Source organism: Pangasianodon hypophthalmus, chromosome 5 (genome assembly GCF_027358585.1).
Source record: "Pangasianodon hypophthalmus isolate fPanHyp1 chromosome 5, fPanHyp1.pri, whole genome shotgun sequence".
Taxonomy (NCBI): Eukaryota; Metazoa; Chordata; class Actinopteri; order Siluriformes; family Pangasiidae; genus Pangasianodon; species Pangasianodon hypophthalmus.
Window position 1 is genome coordinate 5,141,287 of NC_069714.1, and position 14,873 is coordinate 5,156,159.

At 38.3% G+C, this 14,873-nt stretch overlaps 1 protein-coding gene across 1 annotated transcript in view; it reads left to right on the forward strand.

Annotated features, from left to right (window-relative positions):
- The window catches only part of lypd6 (LY6/PLAUR domain containing 6), a 28,921-nt gene that overhangs the window by 7,832 nt on the left and 6,216 nt on the right, over window positions 1-14,873 (forward strand). The window contains exon 2 of the mRNA XM_026928312.3: window positions 10,804-10,977. Within this exon, the coding sequence (XP_026784113.1) occupies window positions 10,860-10,977 (118 nt within the window). The 5' untranslated portion in view covers window positions 10,804-10,859. The remainder of the gene's footprint in view (window positions 1-10,803; window positions 10,978-14,873) is intronic.

The window sequence follows — 14,873 nt, forward strand, 5'->3', positions numbered from 1 at the left end:
ATGTGGTCAGCGCTTCATCCTACGTTCCAGTGTTTTAGGAGCTGATGGCTTCCCTTACTCAATATTGCCTCCTTCCTTTTGCACCAGAGATATAAGAGATGTCTGTCTAGCCTTGTTATTTACCTTATTGGTTATAAGGATGAACTTTATGTAATAAACAATTGTTCTTTGAGAAAGCATGGCCTTTTATTCCCTCCAATGTCTGCATTTGTGCTCTGAAAAGGCTTGGTATTGAAGCTACAAGGTTCACACCATCCCTGTCCCCAAGACAAAAGAAAGAAGGCAAATCCTCAGCCTCCAAAATCCCAATTAGCTTGTTTTGCCTTTGCACCGTGTCAGGCTTTAGAGTTCAAGGGAGTCAGGTCCTGCCCCCCTTCCCAGACATTTCTGCAGCTGCCACTGGGATACTTTATCCCTCCTCGTTCTGATCCCTCATATACTCCCCACCCGCCTCCTAGACTTAAAAATTAGGCATGTTACCCACCCTTCAAAGGGATTCGCTCCCTTTCACCCAAGTGCCCTCCAGACAGATTTAACCCTTCACACATCAATGGCAAAAGGATGACTTGACCTAATCCTGCATTAGTACATTTTCGATAAAGCATCTAGGAGAAAGCAGCCGAACTGGTACCGATATGGTACAAAGATGGTTAAAATAATTTAGAAATCAGTTGTGATCCAGATACACAGTGTACGAATGTGAGAAAGATCAACTGAAAGGCAGAGAGAGGGTGGGTGGAGAATGCGGAGGCGAGAAGAACACTTTAAAAGTCAAATAAGGATAGAAGTACTTGTCTGTCCATCTTGGGACCTGACCTTCTTTGATTTATTTTCATCACCCTCATGGATTTTGCTCACAAAATGGTGGTCAGACCTTACCATAATGAGCCACTGTGGGTTCAGGCGATCAGATTGGATTTGACTAAAGGAAGACTTTCTTGATGACAATGAGCATCTGATTTGTGCACTTTCTGGATAGCACTGTTTAGATAACATGCATATTTGCTGTAAAAAGACTAGACTAAAAAGCATTCGCACCCCATCTACACCTTGAAGATCTATCCATGTTTGGAATATGACCTGAATCCTGATATTTACACAGTAAGATCATTAAATCTTTAACTGGTATGGAGCTATCTCTTTCAAACAGACTTTAATAATCCTTTCCTGCTTATAATCCATGCTTAATATTTAGCATAATGTATAATATTTGTATCCATCCTACAAATAGATGCTCATCTTTTATACTACACCATAGTTTTCCACTGTGTGAACTACTTGATTTTTTCAGTGTGCCAAGTGCTTGAGAAGGGGATTAGGAAATTATACAGCTGAACTTCAGCACTTCAAAAGCATAGTGTTGGATCAGAGCATGTGCTCGCAGGATTTCAGTGAGCTGACCTATGATTCTGATCTGAACCGACTCCTTGGGTTTTCGTCTGCGTGCCAGGAGGAACAGTTCAACACCATATGGCATGTGGCATGAGGATCCACTACAGGAATGCATTGTTTTCTCTAGTAGGTCTCTCTGGTATCAGTTTAGATTCTCGCGTTCAGCTACACGTCTCTAGATGCACATAGTCTAAATTAATCTGCTCCACATAACGAGTATCATGAAATGTGGTATTCTGCAGGAAGTACAAAGCAGGAGTAAAATGATAAAATGACTTATTGCTGGAAGTTGAATGTTTATTGGCATTATTTGGTGTTGCTAAGCCTTTGGTCCTTGCTCTTTGCTTCGAACCTCAGGTTAACTTACAGTATGATACATACTGATATTTATTTCACTGATACTTATTTCACTTCATTGGCATTTCTGAACCGGCAGTCCGTGAACGAAACTCAGAATTCCAAATTCAGTTTCTTGTTGCTGCTGATCCTACAGTGGCTGATCTCAGTTCTTGTTAAAAACACTACCATTCAGATGCCTGTAGCAAACTGGAAAAGAGCCACATCGGGCAGGGCCGCGGTAGCTCACACAACACTCTTCCCGCCCTTACAGCTCTCTTAGCATAGCAAAATCTGGTCCAACGGGTTTGAGAAGTCACAGGAGAGGATTTGCATTTCGCTTTCCCTCCAGAGGGAGACCCTGCCATTCACAGGCCACTTCACAGGCCGACGTATCACGTTGCCAGCCGAAGCTAGTCATCCCCACCTGGCAGGAGCTCGGAAAGAAACCCGCAGGCCTTTGACCCCGCTGAGAACCGCAAGAATCCAGCGCCCCTTCAGGTCCAAGTCAGCCCCTGACCTGAAGTAATGAGATGACATGGACATCGTCCAACATTATGGCTGGGTGTTCTGCGCCTGGCTGAAAGGAAGTTAGGGTTTCAGAGCAGCTCTGGCTTGACACTCTGATCGAAATCAAAAGGTGTGCCCCAAGGAATGTGCACTTCGTACACGATTGACTCGGCGGAAGAAGGAGCTCGAGGTTTCATGCAAAATCTGAGACTGGAAGGAATTACAAAGTGTCCTTGTTGGCTTAAGATATTTGTCTTGTTTTAAAAAGCATGATGCTGAATAACTTATCTATATGCTGTTGGAATTCTAAGGCTTTATCTGATCTCTGTAGCACTTTTTAAAATGGACAGTTCCATAAAGAAGCTCAATTTGAAGAATTTAGATCCTTTATTGAATTTAAGCTATACAAACACAGCATGGTTAAACTTGAACAACTTTGCATTTGTAGATTAAAATTGAAATTGTTTTTATGTATGCAACCGGAACTCTTTTTTTTTTTTTTTTTTAGGAAAAAAATTGCTATTGAAGGTGCAATACAACTACTGCACAATTTTTTTCCTAAAAAAAAAAAAAAAAAAAGTTCCGGTTGCAAACCTAAAACAATGGAAGCTATGTAGATATGTTAAAAAAAAAAATAATGAGTTAAGCTGTGGCATCAGCAAAAGTTTATTAAATTGGAGAAAATGTGTTTGGAAAACCGTTTGGACTTCCGGTCTGGAATGCTTATTTGAGTAAGATCCTTGTTTGAGCAACCTGTCAGTCATTTTGTAGAAACTATGTGGGGGCAGAGCTATCCTGGGGGTGGAGCTTCGTGAACATGGGCAGGAATCATTCAAATATCAAACCCACCTAACCGTTAGTCACCTAAAGACTGACCTAACTTATCTTACCTATTGCACCTTTAAATATCAGTTAATAATATCTATAATCCCCTAAAATTCTGGCTCTCCTAGGAAAGTAGAAAGCAGAAGTTTAACTACAAAATCTATGTTTGAGATTCCTCTAACTGTTCTAAAATGGCAAGAATGGAAGTTGATTATTTCCTCTTCATCAAGAAGGTCAGGTTTCAGTCTAGATTAACTCTTGCATTTGTTTCCATGGGCCAAACATTTTGTTCATGTTTTGGAATCTCTCAGTAAACTGGTGCTTGTTTTCATCATTATGCTTTAGATTAAGCATGCAAGATGGTTAAGTGTTTTCAGGTGCTTAGGTTTCCAGTAAAAGTGGAAAAACTCCACTGCGCTCTCTCCAATTTAGGTGGCATCCTAATAGAATTTGCACTAACTGCTAACAGTAATTTTTAATTTTGAGGAAAATTGAAAGAGCGTGACATATGGAGTGATGTGCGAGGGATTATAAAGAAGTTGCTATAACATTAAAAAGGGTAAGGTTAATAGTGTGCTATCTGACGTGAAATAGCTTTAATAAACCAAGCCTCGACTTCTATCAACACACCCAGCAAAGCAGACACATGGATGATATGCCAGTATATACCCTGATGGCTCAGAAGGTGTTGATTCATTTTCTATAACAGCAAATCACAGGTTTATATTAATACACTTTTTGAACATAATTTATCCTTTCTATAGTAACAGCTCATTCACAGGGACTTGTATGATGGATGCTCCACATAACCTAAATCTAATAATAAAAATTTTATTCAACAAATGTATAATCATTGATATGGTTTTCTATAACGAAGGTTTTCTTTTATGTAAAATTTATGGAAGGAGTCTCCAGTGTCAGCATTCAGTATGTTTTCCACCATGGGAAAGACTTCAGGATAAAGGACTTTACAATTTCATGGTAAGCTTTTTTTTTTTTTTTTTTTTTTTTTCCTTTTGTATTAACTTCAAGAGAGTGAAAAAAGAAAGGCTGATGAGGGAAGGACTCTTTATACTTGCTATAATGTAAGTTTCGCAGATGTTCCACAATATTAAACGTCATTTAAACTAAAAAATGTCATCTTCTTCAATTTAAAAAAATTGCTGGTGACAAGTTGCTGTGGTATAAGGGGAGTAAAACATTTTGGGATGTGCTGTTATAGGAAAATAATCAACTTTGAAGTGGTAATAGCTGAGATATCCATGCAGTGCATGACGCACACACACACACACACACACACACACATACTGAATCTGTGAGGCCACATTGTATGAACGCCAGAAAATAACGACTAACAGAAGGACTTCTCAGAATTGAGCTCCTGATTTTTAGCATTTGTGACATTTCTTAAAACACCTCTTTTAGTAAGAAACTAACCAGACATAAGTTCTAGCATTAGATCAATAGGAGCCATTCGAATATGTGTTAAATAGGTGATGGAATTCAAGCAAGTCCTGAAACTCACAGCAGACACACAGGCATGAATGACACACACTTTCACCACAAGTTAGTGCCGGGTGGAATGTTTGCCTGCTCATTACCTGCTGTGATAGACCATGATCCCTTTATACAAAGGAGAATTTTCTTTCACTTCCCCACAAGCAGCCGGAGCTTCTCTTTTGACTGATGACAGGTGTTTCTCAGAGCAGACGGACTGGTAAAGCTTAACAGCCATTGATTGTTTTCAGCACTGTTAAGTGTCTCATTCAGAAATGAATGGACAGAAAATCGGCGTCACTTGCCGTCTTAGCTGCGAGGGCCTGATGTTGCTTTTAGACCTCAAGGCGTGACAACATTCACACGTTCTTTCCTCATGCCATTGCTCCAACTAGGAGCATGTAAATGTCTTTTCAAGGATTATGGTTTTCATATATCTTGGTTTGAGGTTTGTCAGGGTGTTTTATGTAGGGAATAAAATACAATGTGTCATGCTGTTATGAGAAAATAATCAATGACAGGATAGTGTGATGTTATTACCACCCCAAGGTTCAAAGAAGAAGTCATTTATTCCTTTTATAAGTCTGACATACTTTTTTAAAATTCAGTTTATAGTTATATTTAATGATATGGAATGTCTGTGAAACAAGTTATATTTTAAAAAGTTACATTATAATAGTTATAAAAAGTTTTTTCCCTCACCAGCCTCTCTTTTTTTCTAGACAAAAACAGCATAGGTTACTAAGAAACCCTAAGTCCTAAAGGCTTGGTGGAAAACGTAATGACCGTTACAAAGTGCTGACACTGGAGACTCCTTCCATAAATGTTAAATAAACCTCAGAAAGACTTATAGAAAAATCACTGACCATATCAATGATTATAAGCTTTTTAAATTATGTCTTAATTTGTTTATTAGGATTCAGTTATGTGAATTGTCCACCATACAAGTCCATGTGAATTAGCTGCTACTATAGTAATGATAACATATTAGAACGAGCGCATTAATTATTATACAATTCGTTCGTTCTGCTCCACTAATTTGATTGGACGAGCGGCGTTCCAGGAGTGCCTATATTCCCTATAACTGCACTGGGATGTTTCACTGTGTGTATCTCTCTGCTCAAATGTGTTCACCATGTAAAATTCCACTTTCTATTTAGAAATCATTACTACAGTAGGGTGAGCGACATCATCATGGCAAGCAATACTTTTGACTTAAAATATGAAAGCTTGTCAGATGAAGATTAAAAGGAAAAAGTCAATTTCACCAGAAGCACCTTTAACAGGAATGTACAAATTAATGTGAGCTAGCTAGCCAGCTAGGCAACGTGCTAGAAAGTGATTGTGGTTCATTTGGGATCTATTTCTGTTAGAGGAGCAAAAAATAAACAATGTTTGGCCATATTCTTTCTGAAATTTAGTTACTCAATAATAATTTCTTGTTTAGAGAACTGTTGTATAAAAGCCATATCGCACTGGCAATCGTGTGGTTATACTGAATATCGGAACGGCTGCGATTAGCTAATAACCCTGTGGGCTCTTGCCTACGGCCGAATCACAGCCGTGCCGATATTCAATATAGCCGTAGTCTTGCTTGTGTAATATTGCTTGAACATTTAATTTGAATGACACCCAGCACTATTGTCAGAGCTGCTCTTATAATGAATCAACTCCTTCTGACAAATCGGATTTGAGAATTCAATAGTACTGTGGTATAAACCGTTTCTCTGTTTTTTTCATCAGTAAGCGTAGCTGAACTGCTACTCAGCTCATGGTTGCATACAGATAAACATGTCATGGGGCATGGACATGAATTTAGGTATGAAAAAGAGCACGAAAAAGGAGCAATCTAAGCAATTCAAATACAATTTGTGTTGTACAAAATTGTAGTTCTTTATACTTTTTTTTTTTTTTAGTTTTTATTCTGCTTCTATATACTCTATCCCTGTACGTTTTTTCCTGGGAAAGTCTTTTGTCAGCCATTGCACCTGCTGTGTTGGTCCTGATGTTATCCTCAAACAAATGGCCTGAGTAAATGACACTGGAAGGCCGAGCTGGGTAAAGTTAGACTCCTTTACAGGAGATAACGCTTGCTGAGATGCATCTTCAGGTACTACAGAGACACCTGTGGTGCTGAAACCAAACCCATGTACTGTTGTATGTAAGACGAAGCTTTCCCTTGATTAATTACTTAATGTTCTCCCAGGAGCCTAAAGGTCACAACCCCATCCATCAAACCATTTTTTTTCCCTCATTCTCTCATTCAGGTGCATGGAAAGCTGGCAGTTTGTGTCTGTTTGCTGTCAGACATCCTAATATAAGTTGTTACAAAGAATATGTTTTCAAAAAATGAGTGATTTTTGTAAATCTGGCTGTAATTCTTTGTTGGAAAAATTTACTAAATGACTGATAAATATGGCCCAATACTTTTAGTATTGTTCCACATACAATAAATGGTAAACCTTTTGACCTGGTCATTTGATGCATGATTCAAATTTCCAATTTAACACATTCATTACATGTCAACAGGCAAACCCATGGGGACGACAAAACATACCTGAACTACTGCTCGGCCTCCTCCCTCAACCAGCAGTGTGAAATAAGAAACACACACCTTGCATTTTGGTCCCTTTCTGAATGCTGCTTTGGACCTTAAGTAGTGATAAGAATCTTTTTTTAGGAAATCCAATGCGCTCCAACATGGCTCTAGTGTGCTGCACTGTATTATCTGAGGAGTCGAGAGCTAACATGCAACAAGAGCTAAGAGCTAAGAGCTAAGGCCTGGGTGGGACTGGGCGGATTTTCTGAACTAAAATGTAGGAAATCTTTCTTTTTTTTTTTTTTGGACTAATTTGGATTAGCCATGGGGTTTTCATTCTTTAGGATTAAACATTGTTTTCTAGAGCATTTTAGCAGTTTATGTTTCAGATTTGTGGAAACCCCACTGTTGAAACTGTTGTAGTAGGCTTATTCCTATATTGTTTTTATTAGATATACAGTATAAACGCTCATCTTTTAACCTGTATATGTTCATGTTGGGTGAAAATGACAGGTTTTTCTGCCACAACCTTTTTTTTCCCCTAAACTCTCATCACTTATGGAATTGCCATGAAGGACACATGTGGTATGATCTTAGCTATCTTTATGTTTCCCTCTGAAATGGACAGGATCATTTTTTTAATATTTAAGTCATTCATGTTGCTATATAATCAATTATCACATGCACATGCCTACGTCGCAGAAACTGGAATCCAGTAGAGATCACACTACCCCCTATAAGTGTGTGTTTGAGTCTGTTTTCTCATATTGCTTATACATTTCCTTACTCTCCTAACAAGAAATGGGGATTTTTGGATGTGTCTAACAGAAACATGACACTAATAAATCAGGATGACCCACAGTAACTCTCCAAGGCTTAAAACAGACACATGTTTAGTCTACTAATCGATCTGCAGTGCTGTGGAATGTAGCTAAAGCATTAACCTTTCAGAGTGGATTACAAGCACAGAGCATAAGGGGCAGAGAGTGGACAAGAAGGCTTAAGTGACTAGAAGTGCTAGACAGAGTTCACACAGGTAGACACTTTACTACCAGGTATTAGTAGTATATATTAATACATCACAACGAATTGCATTATTGTTTTCATTTTCTCGTGCTATAGTTCTATGTGATATACTGGCCTTGTATAAATTCAGTCATCCATCTTCAGTAACTGCTTCACAAGGAGAAAATGTGAAACTCAACACAGACAGTATCTCGAGTGTAATATATTATATAATATAGTATATTTATTTATTTTTGTTGCTCTTATATTTCCTGCTGCATTCTGTATGTTCTGTATGTTCCTGTATTTGAACTGTTCATGCTTGAGCTCTCATAATCTGCCGAGTTCGTTAATAATAAATAAATATAAATAATTAGTATAACATAGTTTTGGTCAGTACTTCCTTCAGTGTGTTCAGGTTTTAGACATCAAGGCCTATAACTGTACTAGATCACATAACACTTCACAATTCATCTTGACTGCCAAGTTTAAAATGGTAGCTAAGAATATATTGTTATTTACACTTTGTATATGGCCAAAAGTTTTTGGACACCTGACCATCACTCTCAGTTAAACATCTCATTCCAGATTTCGTCCAACTTTGCTGTTATAATAAGCTCCACTCTTCTGGGAAGGCTTTCCACTAGATTTTGGAGCGTGGCTGTGGGGATTTGTGTTCATTCAGCTACAAGAGCATTAGTGAGATCAGACACTGATGTTGGTGAGGAGGTCTGGGGTTCAGTCGGTGTTCCAGTTCATCCCAAAGGTGTTCAGTGGGGTTGAGGTCAGGGCTCTGTGCAGGACACTCGAGTTCTTCCACTCCAACCTTCACACACCATGTCTTCATGGAGCTCGCTTTGTGCAGAGGGGCATTGTAATGCTGGAACAGGTTTGGGTTCCTTAATTCCAGTAAAGGAAAATTGTAATGCTACAGCATACAGAGACATTCTGTACAATTGTGTGCTTCAAACTTTGTGGTAACATTTTGGAGAAGGAACACATATGGGTGTGATGGTCATGTGTCCACAAACTTTTGGCCATATAGTGTAGCTTGGGACTGTATTATTATTTTTGTTTAATTACTAAAGTGCTTGCATTTAAAGTACTCAAAGTATAGTATGAGTAAATAATACTGTAAATTCTGTAGTATTTCTATAAATATGTCAGTGCTAATCATGTGAAGGCATGTAAAATCTTAAGAGCGCATGATTGACTGGCATGACATGATGAGAAGATACGGAAATGCCAAAGAAAAAGTTGTTGTTCACTTAAATACAAAGCGCCTCGCTCTGTTCCACTCACACGATCTGATGGCTTTCAACAATAACACTTCTCTCATTTGGTTTGTAGTCATCGCCAGTGAAGTGCAGAGATGTTTTGATTCAGTACAATGCAAGTGAAATCATGTGTCACTCATTTCTCTTACCGTAAGCACAGACACTTAGTGTGCTGTTCCAGTTAGGGACTAAAAGCCACATAGTAAAGTAAATATAGTACTTCAAAAAGACAAACAGGAAGCTGTGTCATTCGTTGAGGCATGTATTGTGATTAGTAGCTGTTGAATGAGAATACAGCACCAGCTCATTTTTTGTCTTGGTTGCTGCACCATGGTCCAGGGTGTTGTGTACTCAGTCTGTTTATGTGTGTACGGAAGGATAACAGTGCTTAAACCATTAAAAAAAAAAAAAAAAAAAAAAAGCAGGAAATAATTGGCCTACGCTGAGCTGATTTCTATCTGACAGATGCACAATCTGTCCCAGATTATTTTTCAGAAAAGCTGAAGGAATTTCTTTGTAGGCCTCTTTATTTGTTGGTCTTTATTTGAGTCTTTTGATGATTAGATATTTTTCGGGTAGAAAATAAAATTTAGCAAAACGTGTTTAATGACATGGCATGACCAACCTATCTGAGTGTACAATAATGATACTTACTAAGATATTTCTCTAATGATGCATTTAGAAAAATGTGGATGCTCAATGTTCAGTGACCAGAAGCCAAGAAGGACATATCACAACACTAACTCTGACATTTTAGCTTAAGTGTAAGACTTTTTAGCTGCACAGTAATCTAGGTCTAACATTAACATTACTTTTTCAGACACACTGTGCTGTATACTGTGCTTTAGCTGGCTTTAATCTCCAAAAAGCTCTGCTAGACTTGGAAGCGTGCAGTTTTCCATTGGACATCCACTGTAACAAAATGCTATGACTCAAACCAAACCCAGAAAACAGTACGAACAATAAGGAGCTCGGTGACGCATGAGGATCAGGAGACTGGCAGACTGCTGACACTGACACTGATATAATGAGACGTAATTGCTGTAACAACAAGCAAGGCTCAGTTTGTGCAGCCTTTTATTGGGAGGCTGTGTTTACTTCCGTTCTCTTAATACACTGGACAGAGTAACGCAGTCACTGTTTGGGAGGCCTGAAGATAAGCGACAGCTTAGTCCCTTAATAAGCGCTTTTGTTGAGTGAGTGAAATAAAAGCACGGGCATGTGCAGAATATTCATGTGTACCAAAATTAGTGAAAGAGCTGGAATTTGGCAGGAAAGGAAGAGAGTCGTATTCCTCTGGTATTGTCTATGAGTATTAAAAAAAAGGTTCTTTAAGATTCTGCAGATTTAAAACAGACTTTTATATTAAAAGTTCTCTAGTGCCTCTTCTATCCTTGATATTGTTTCTATTCCCTTTCACAGGTGCATTTTGGGATTTGACCCATCGCAGAGCTGCATGTGTGAGTGTACGCCCAGCAATGGAACCCTGGCCTATAGTGGCCTGGTTCTTAATGCTGACTTTCATCGCTGACTGGCTAAAGACTGTGCGGTCAAGAGACTTTACAAAAAAGGACATTATTTTTCTCCATCCCTCTAGTAAGTATCTACAACTCTGCTGTTTAGTTTGTTTTGATTTCAATGCACAATAACTAAAAAAGCAAAAAAAAAAAAAAAATTGAAAACATGTAAAACTCTTCTTCATTGGTCAGAAATGCCGTCATTTAAAAAGGTAAACAAATGTTTGGCGAGTTCAGTTCAATGCATTTTTTATTCATATAGCACTTTCAAGAGTAGACATCATCACAAAGCAGCTTTACAGAAATCCACTAGATTTAGATCCCTAATGAGCAATCCAGAGATGATGGTGAAAAGAAACCTTGAGAGAAACCAGACTCAAAAGGGAAACCAATCTTCTTCTGCGTGACACCAAATAGCAAGAAATCGTTATGAATCCACAACTGTATACTATAACTTCAAACAGTTAAGGAAGTGTGTAGAAGGATGTTCAGTATGAGTGTACTGGGAATAAGAGTCCTGGGATAAAAACAGGAAGCAGTTCTTTGGTACCACACATTAAGCAGGGAGAACATGGAGCTGGTGTTAAATAATGATTAAATAATAATATAATGAACTAGTTTCAAACATTTTGTGTATTCAGAATTTTTAATTTTTAATTTTAGATATCTAGACTTTCACTTGTTTTTGGTTTATGGCTGAGTTTGTTCCTTGTGCATTTGTTTAGTGGCTCACAAGGAAAAAATATCATTTAGGGTTGAATTTGTTTTTCACTGCAATCAAACCATGCTAGAGTTCGTGTGGAAGCAGACTAGGTCAGTCTTGGGTCACTTGTTCTGGTTTGCTGTGTTCTCACCTGCCTTGACAAACTGCAGTGAGGGAGTAAAACACACCAGAGTTAGATTTAAACAGACCACAATGTGCATGTGTGACAACACCTTAAGGCACTTGCATGGAAGACAAGACCCCATCTGAACACAGAGCTGACCAATTGAGGTTAAGGTTTCTGATATTAAATCCTGAAAGTCGCCACTAAAATACGTTAATCACTGTCCTAGCATGTCAGCTGTTGCTTGGCTTTGCTTCAGGCATCTATGTTATTTGACCAGGTCTGTGCTGGAAAATGTTCCAAATGTCATTCTGTATTAATTTTTCACCCTCCAGTACAACCATCTTAAACCGAAACACACTTTGTGTCATTCTGTTTTATTGCACTATTGTTGTTGTTTATGCATGTTGTCATTCTAACACAAGGACCAGTGTATCCAAGATAAACGGTGCACAGCTGGTTTCAGTTGTCACTGTTGTGGGCGGAGTCATCACTAAGGAGTGGGTGTGGTTATCTTACATTCTCTTTGTTAATTGTGACTAGTCTCACCTGTTAGTGATTACAGTATAGAGCTTAAAGAGGCTGACTTTTCAGAGCGCCGTTGGCCAAGAGACCAAAACAGAAAGCTTGCATGCTGATTTTCTTGGCCACAAAACAAAAATGTTCCTATATATATATATATATAAAAAAAAAGAGAAAACAAGAAAAAGAGAATTATTTAAATTAATAAAGAAACAAGACAAAGATAGACAAGTGTTTGAGCAGAAATTAAATGGTGTAAAACTCTGCTCATCTTTGTCTAAAAAAAAAAGGTGTTGTGTAGTAAAGAAGAAATGAAGTCAAAAGAGAAATAAGAAAAAAAAAAGTCACATATTTAAGTTGTGTACACAAAAATGCTTCAGATAAGAGTTTTAATGCTGATTTACTTGGACTGAATCTCTTGTGTAAATTAATTAAAGGGCCATTTTGTAATATTTCCCAATGCCCTGTGATTGCAACACATCTTTGAGGCTTTCTCATTGGACCTATGGCATTTGTGAGAACATGAAAGAATAATGGCAAACTAAAAAAAAAATTAGCTGAAATGTCTGGGCAGGGAAGACACTTTTAGATTACTCAACTCGACAAATAGCCCAGTGCATTTGAAAAAAAAAAATGCAATTCCCATGTTCTTTGAAGGAATCATGCACATGATTACCATTTACACATTTGCGCCCTAGCAATTTATTCCGTCATCTTTTACGATTCTTTGATCATCATCCAAGGGGAACAGCTGCCTCAGATAAGCATGAAAATCTTGGCCCAGTTGCTGTTGAGATCAGACTGTGGCTAGTGCCATGCATGTGAGCAGTGATATTTCTGTATCGGACATGACAAATGAGTTTGTCACGTCTCAGCTGGTAGTCATGGTCGTTAATCTCATTTGGCTAGTAATGAAAGAAGACTCTTTCTGCCAGATCCTGGAAGCTGTCTCATGTCACTGTTTGATTAAGTCTTTTATTAAGCTGGAGTGTTAATACAGCACAGTTTGTCTCATGTAAGTTGGTGAAAAGCAACTTGACTCCAGCAAGTTTTCATTTTGCTTTCCCAAAGCCGCTAACTAGGTTTGGTTAGCGTCACGTCAGTATCTGTGTCTGGATCAGACTCGTCATTTTCTGATCCACTGCTGTATCTAATATTGTGAATGTGTGTGTTGATTGACCATGACAGATTTTGTGCATGAACAGAGGTCACCAATATTCTTAGATCAGCATCATACCTCTGATGTTTATTTGGTAACAGAAGCTTGCAGTGAGTTCGCTTGCTTGCTAAGACGATGTTGGTGTCGGGTATCTGCTGATACGCAGAGCTTTGATACAGGTATCCTGCTGATTGAACCAAAATTTCTAAAAAGGGTCCATCATATCATAGGTTTCTGTCATAAACATACAAGGTATAATTAACTTGGTGTTTTAAAGAGTAATCACATCAGTTTCTAAAGGCTGTAACTCATGTTTCTTCTGATGCTAATTCCCACAACCGTATTTATTTACAATACCTAAAGACTCTTTTATGTCATAGTCCTCTTTGAACTGAAGACAGATATTAGACCTAATTTGCAACATGCAGCCTACACAGATAAACACAGATGTATTTGTTTGAGCTCTGGATTGTATACGCATCATTTTTCCTGACCAGTGGATTTTCATGACGTGTCCGTGTCCTCTGATTCGGTGAGCCTCTGATCCCTGGCCAAGTTCAGAATTGCTCATCAACTGTGTTAATACCCTCAAGCCAGATCTCTCTCGCTTTATGCAGGACCAGGTTCTCTGATATGAGGTGAAATATTAAAAGCAAATGATGGTAACCACTCAGTGTTTGGTCAGTTTGGTGTTCACTCTGTAGGGTGTTGGTCCTCATGCTTTTTATGATTTGCACTTGGAGATCTGTTGGATTAGTCATTAGTTGAGCATGATGTCTATTTCAGTTATTTGGGCTGAAGTTCAATGCCATGCTCAACAGTCGTTATTGTGTGATCAGGATGATGAGCTGAATGCATGCTTGCTGTCCAACACCTTTACTTTTAGTTGGAAAAGAATGTTCCAACCCTAACCCTAACCCTAGTAATCCCAGGTTAATGATGCCCAGAGCCATATCAATACTCATTAATCCAGTCCTCCCAAGATGAGTATAGTAGCATATCTACTTTCAAGGATACAGCTAGAGATATCATGTCTTGTTAGGTGTGTGTGTCTTTTGCTAGAAGATAAGTAGTTGGGATGTGAGACCTCCATGGATTAGAGTAAGCAGAACCTGAACGAGTCTAATGGCGAGCAGTACAGTAGCTCACGCGTGCCTTCACAATGTTCGCAGCTAACTCCATTTGGAGGAAAAAAAGCTATACATAGTGTATACATCAATGTGCTGATGGACGTGTGACCCCAGACCTATGTTTCAACACAACAGATGGAGAGCACTGACTTATTTTTCTCCATTGAGACCATTTAGGAAATATGATCGCTTCCTCTTTAAGCTTTCAGTTTCATACCAAATGTTAAATGATGAAAAATATGGAAGCCTCTGTTAGTATTTTCCAAGTGCTTTTGTCACCAGATTTAAACAAATAATTTCATAATATGCTGATTTAAAAAAAAAATAAAATAAAAAA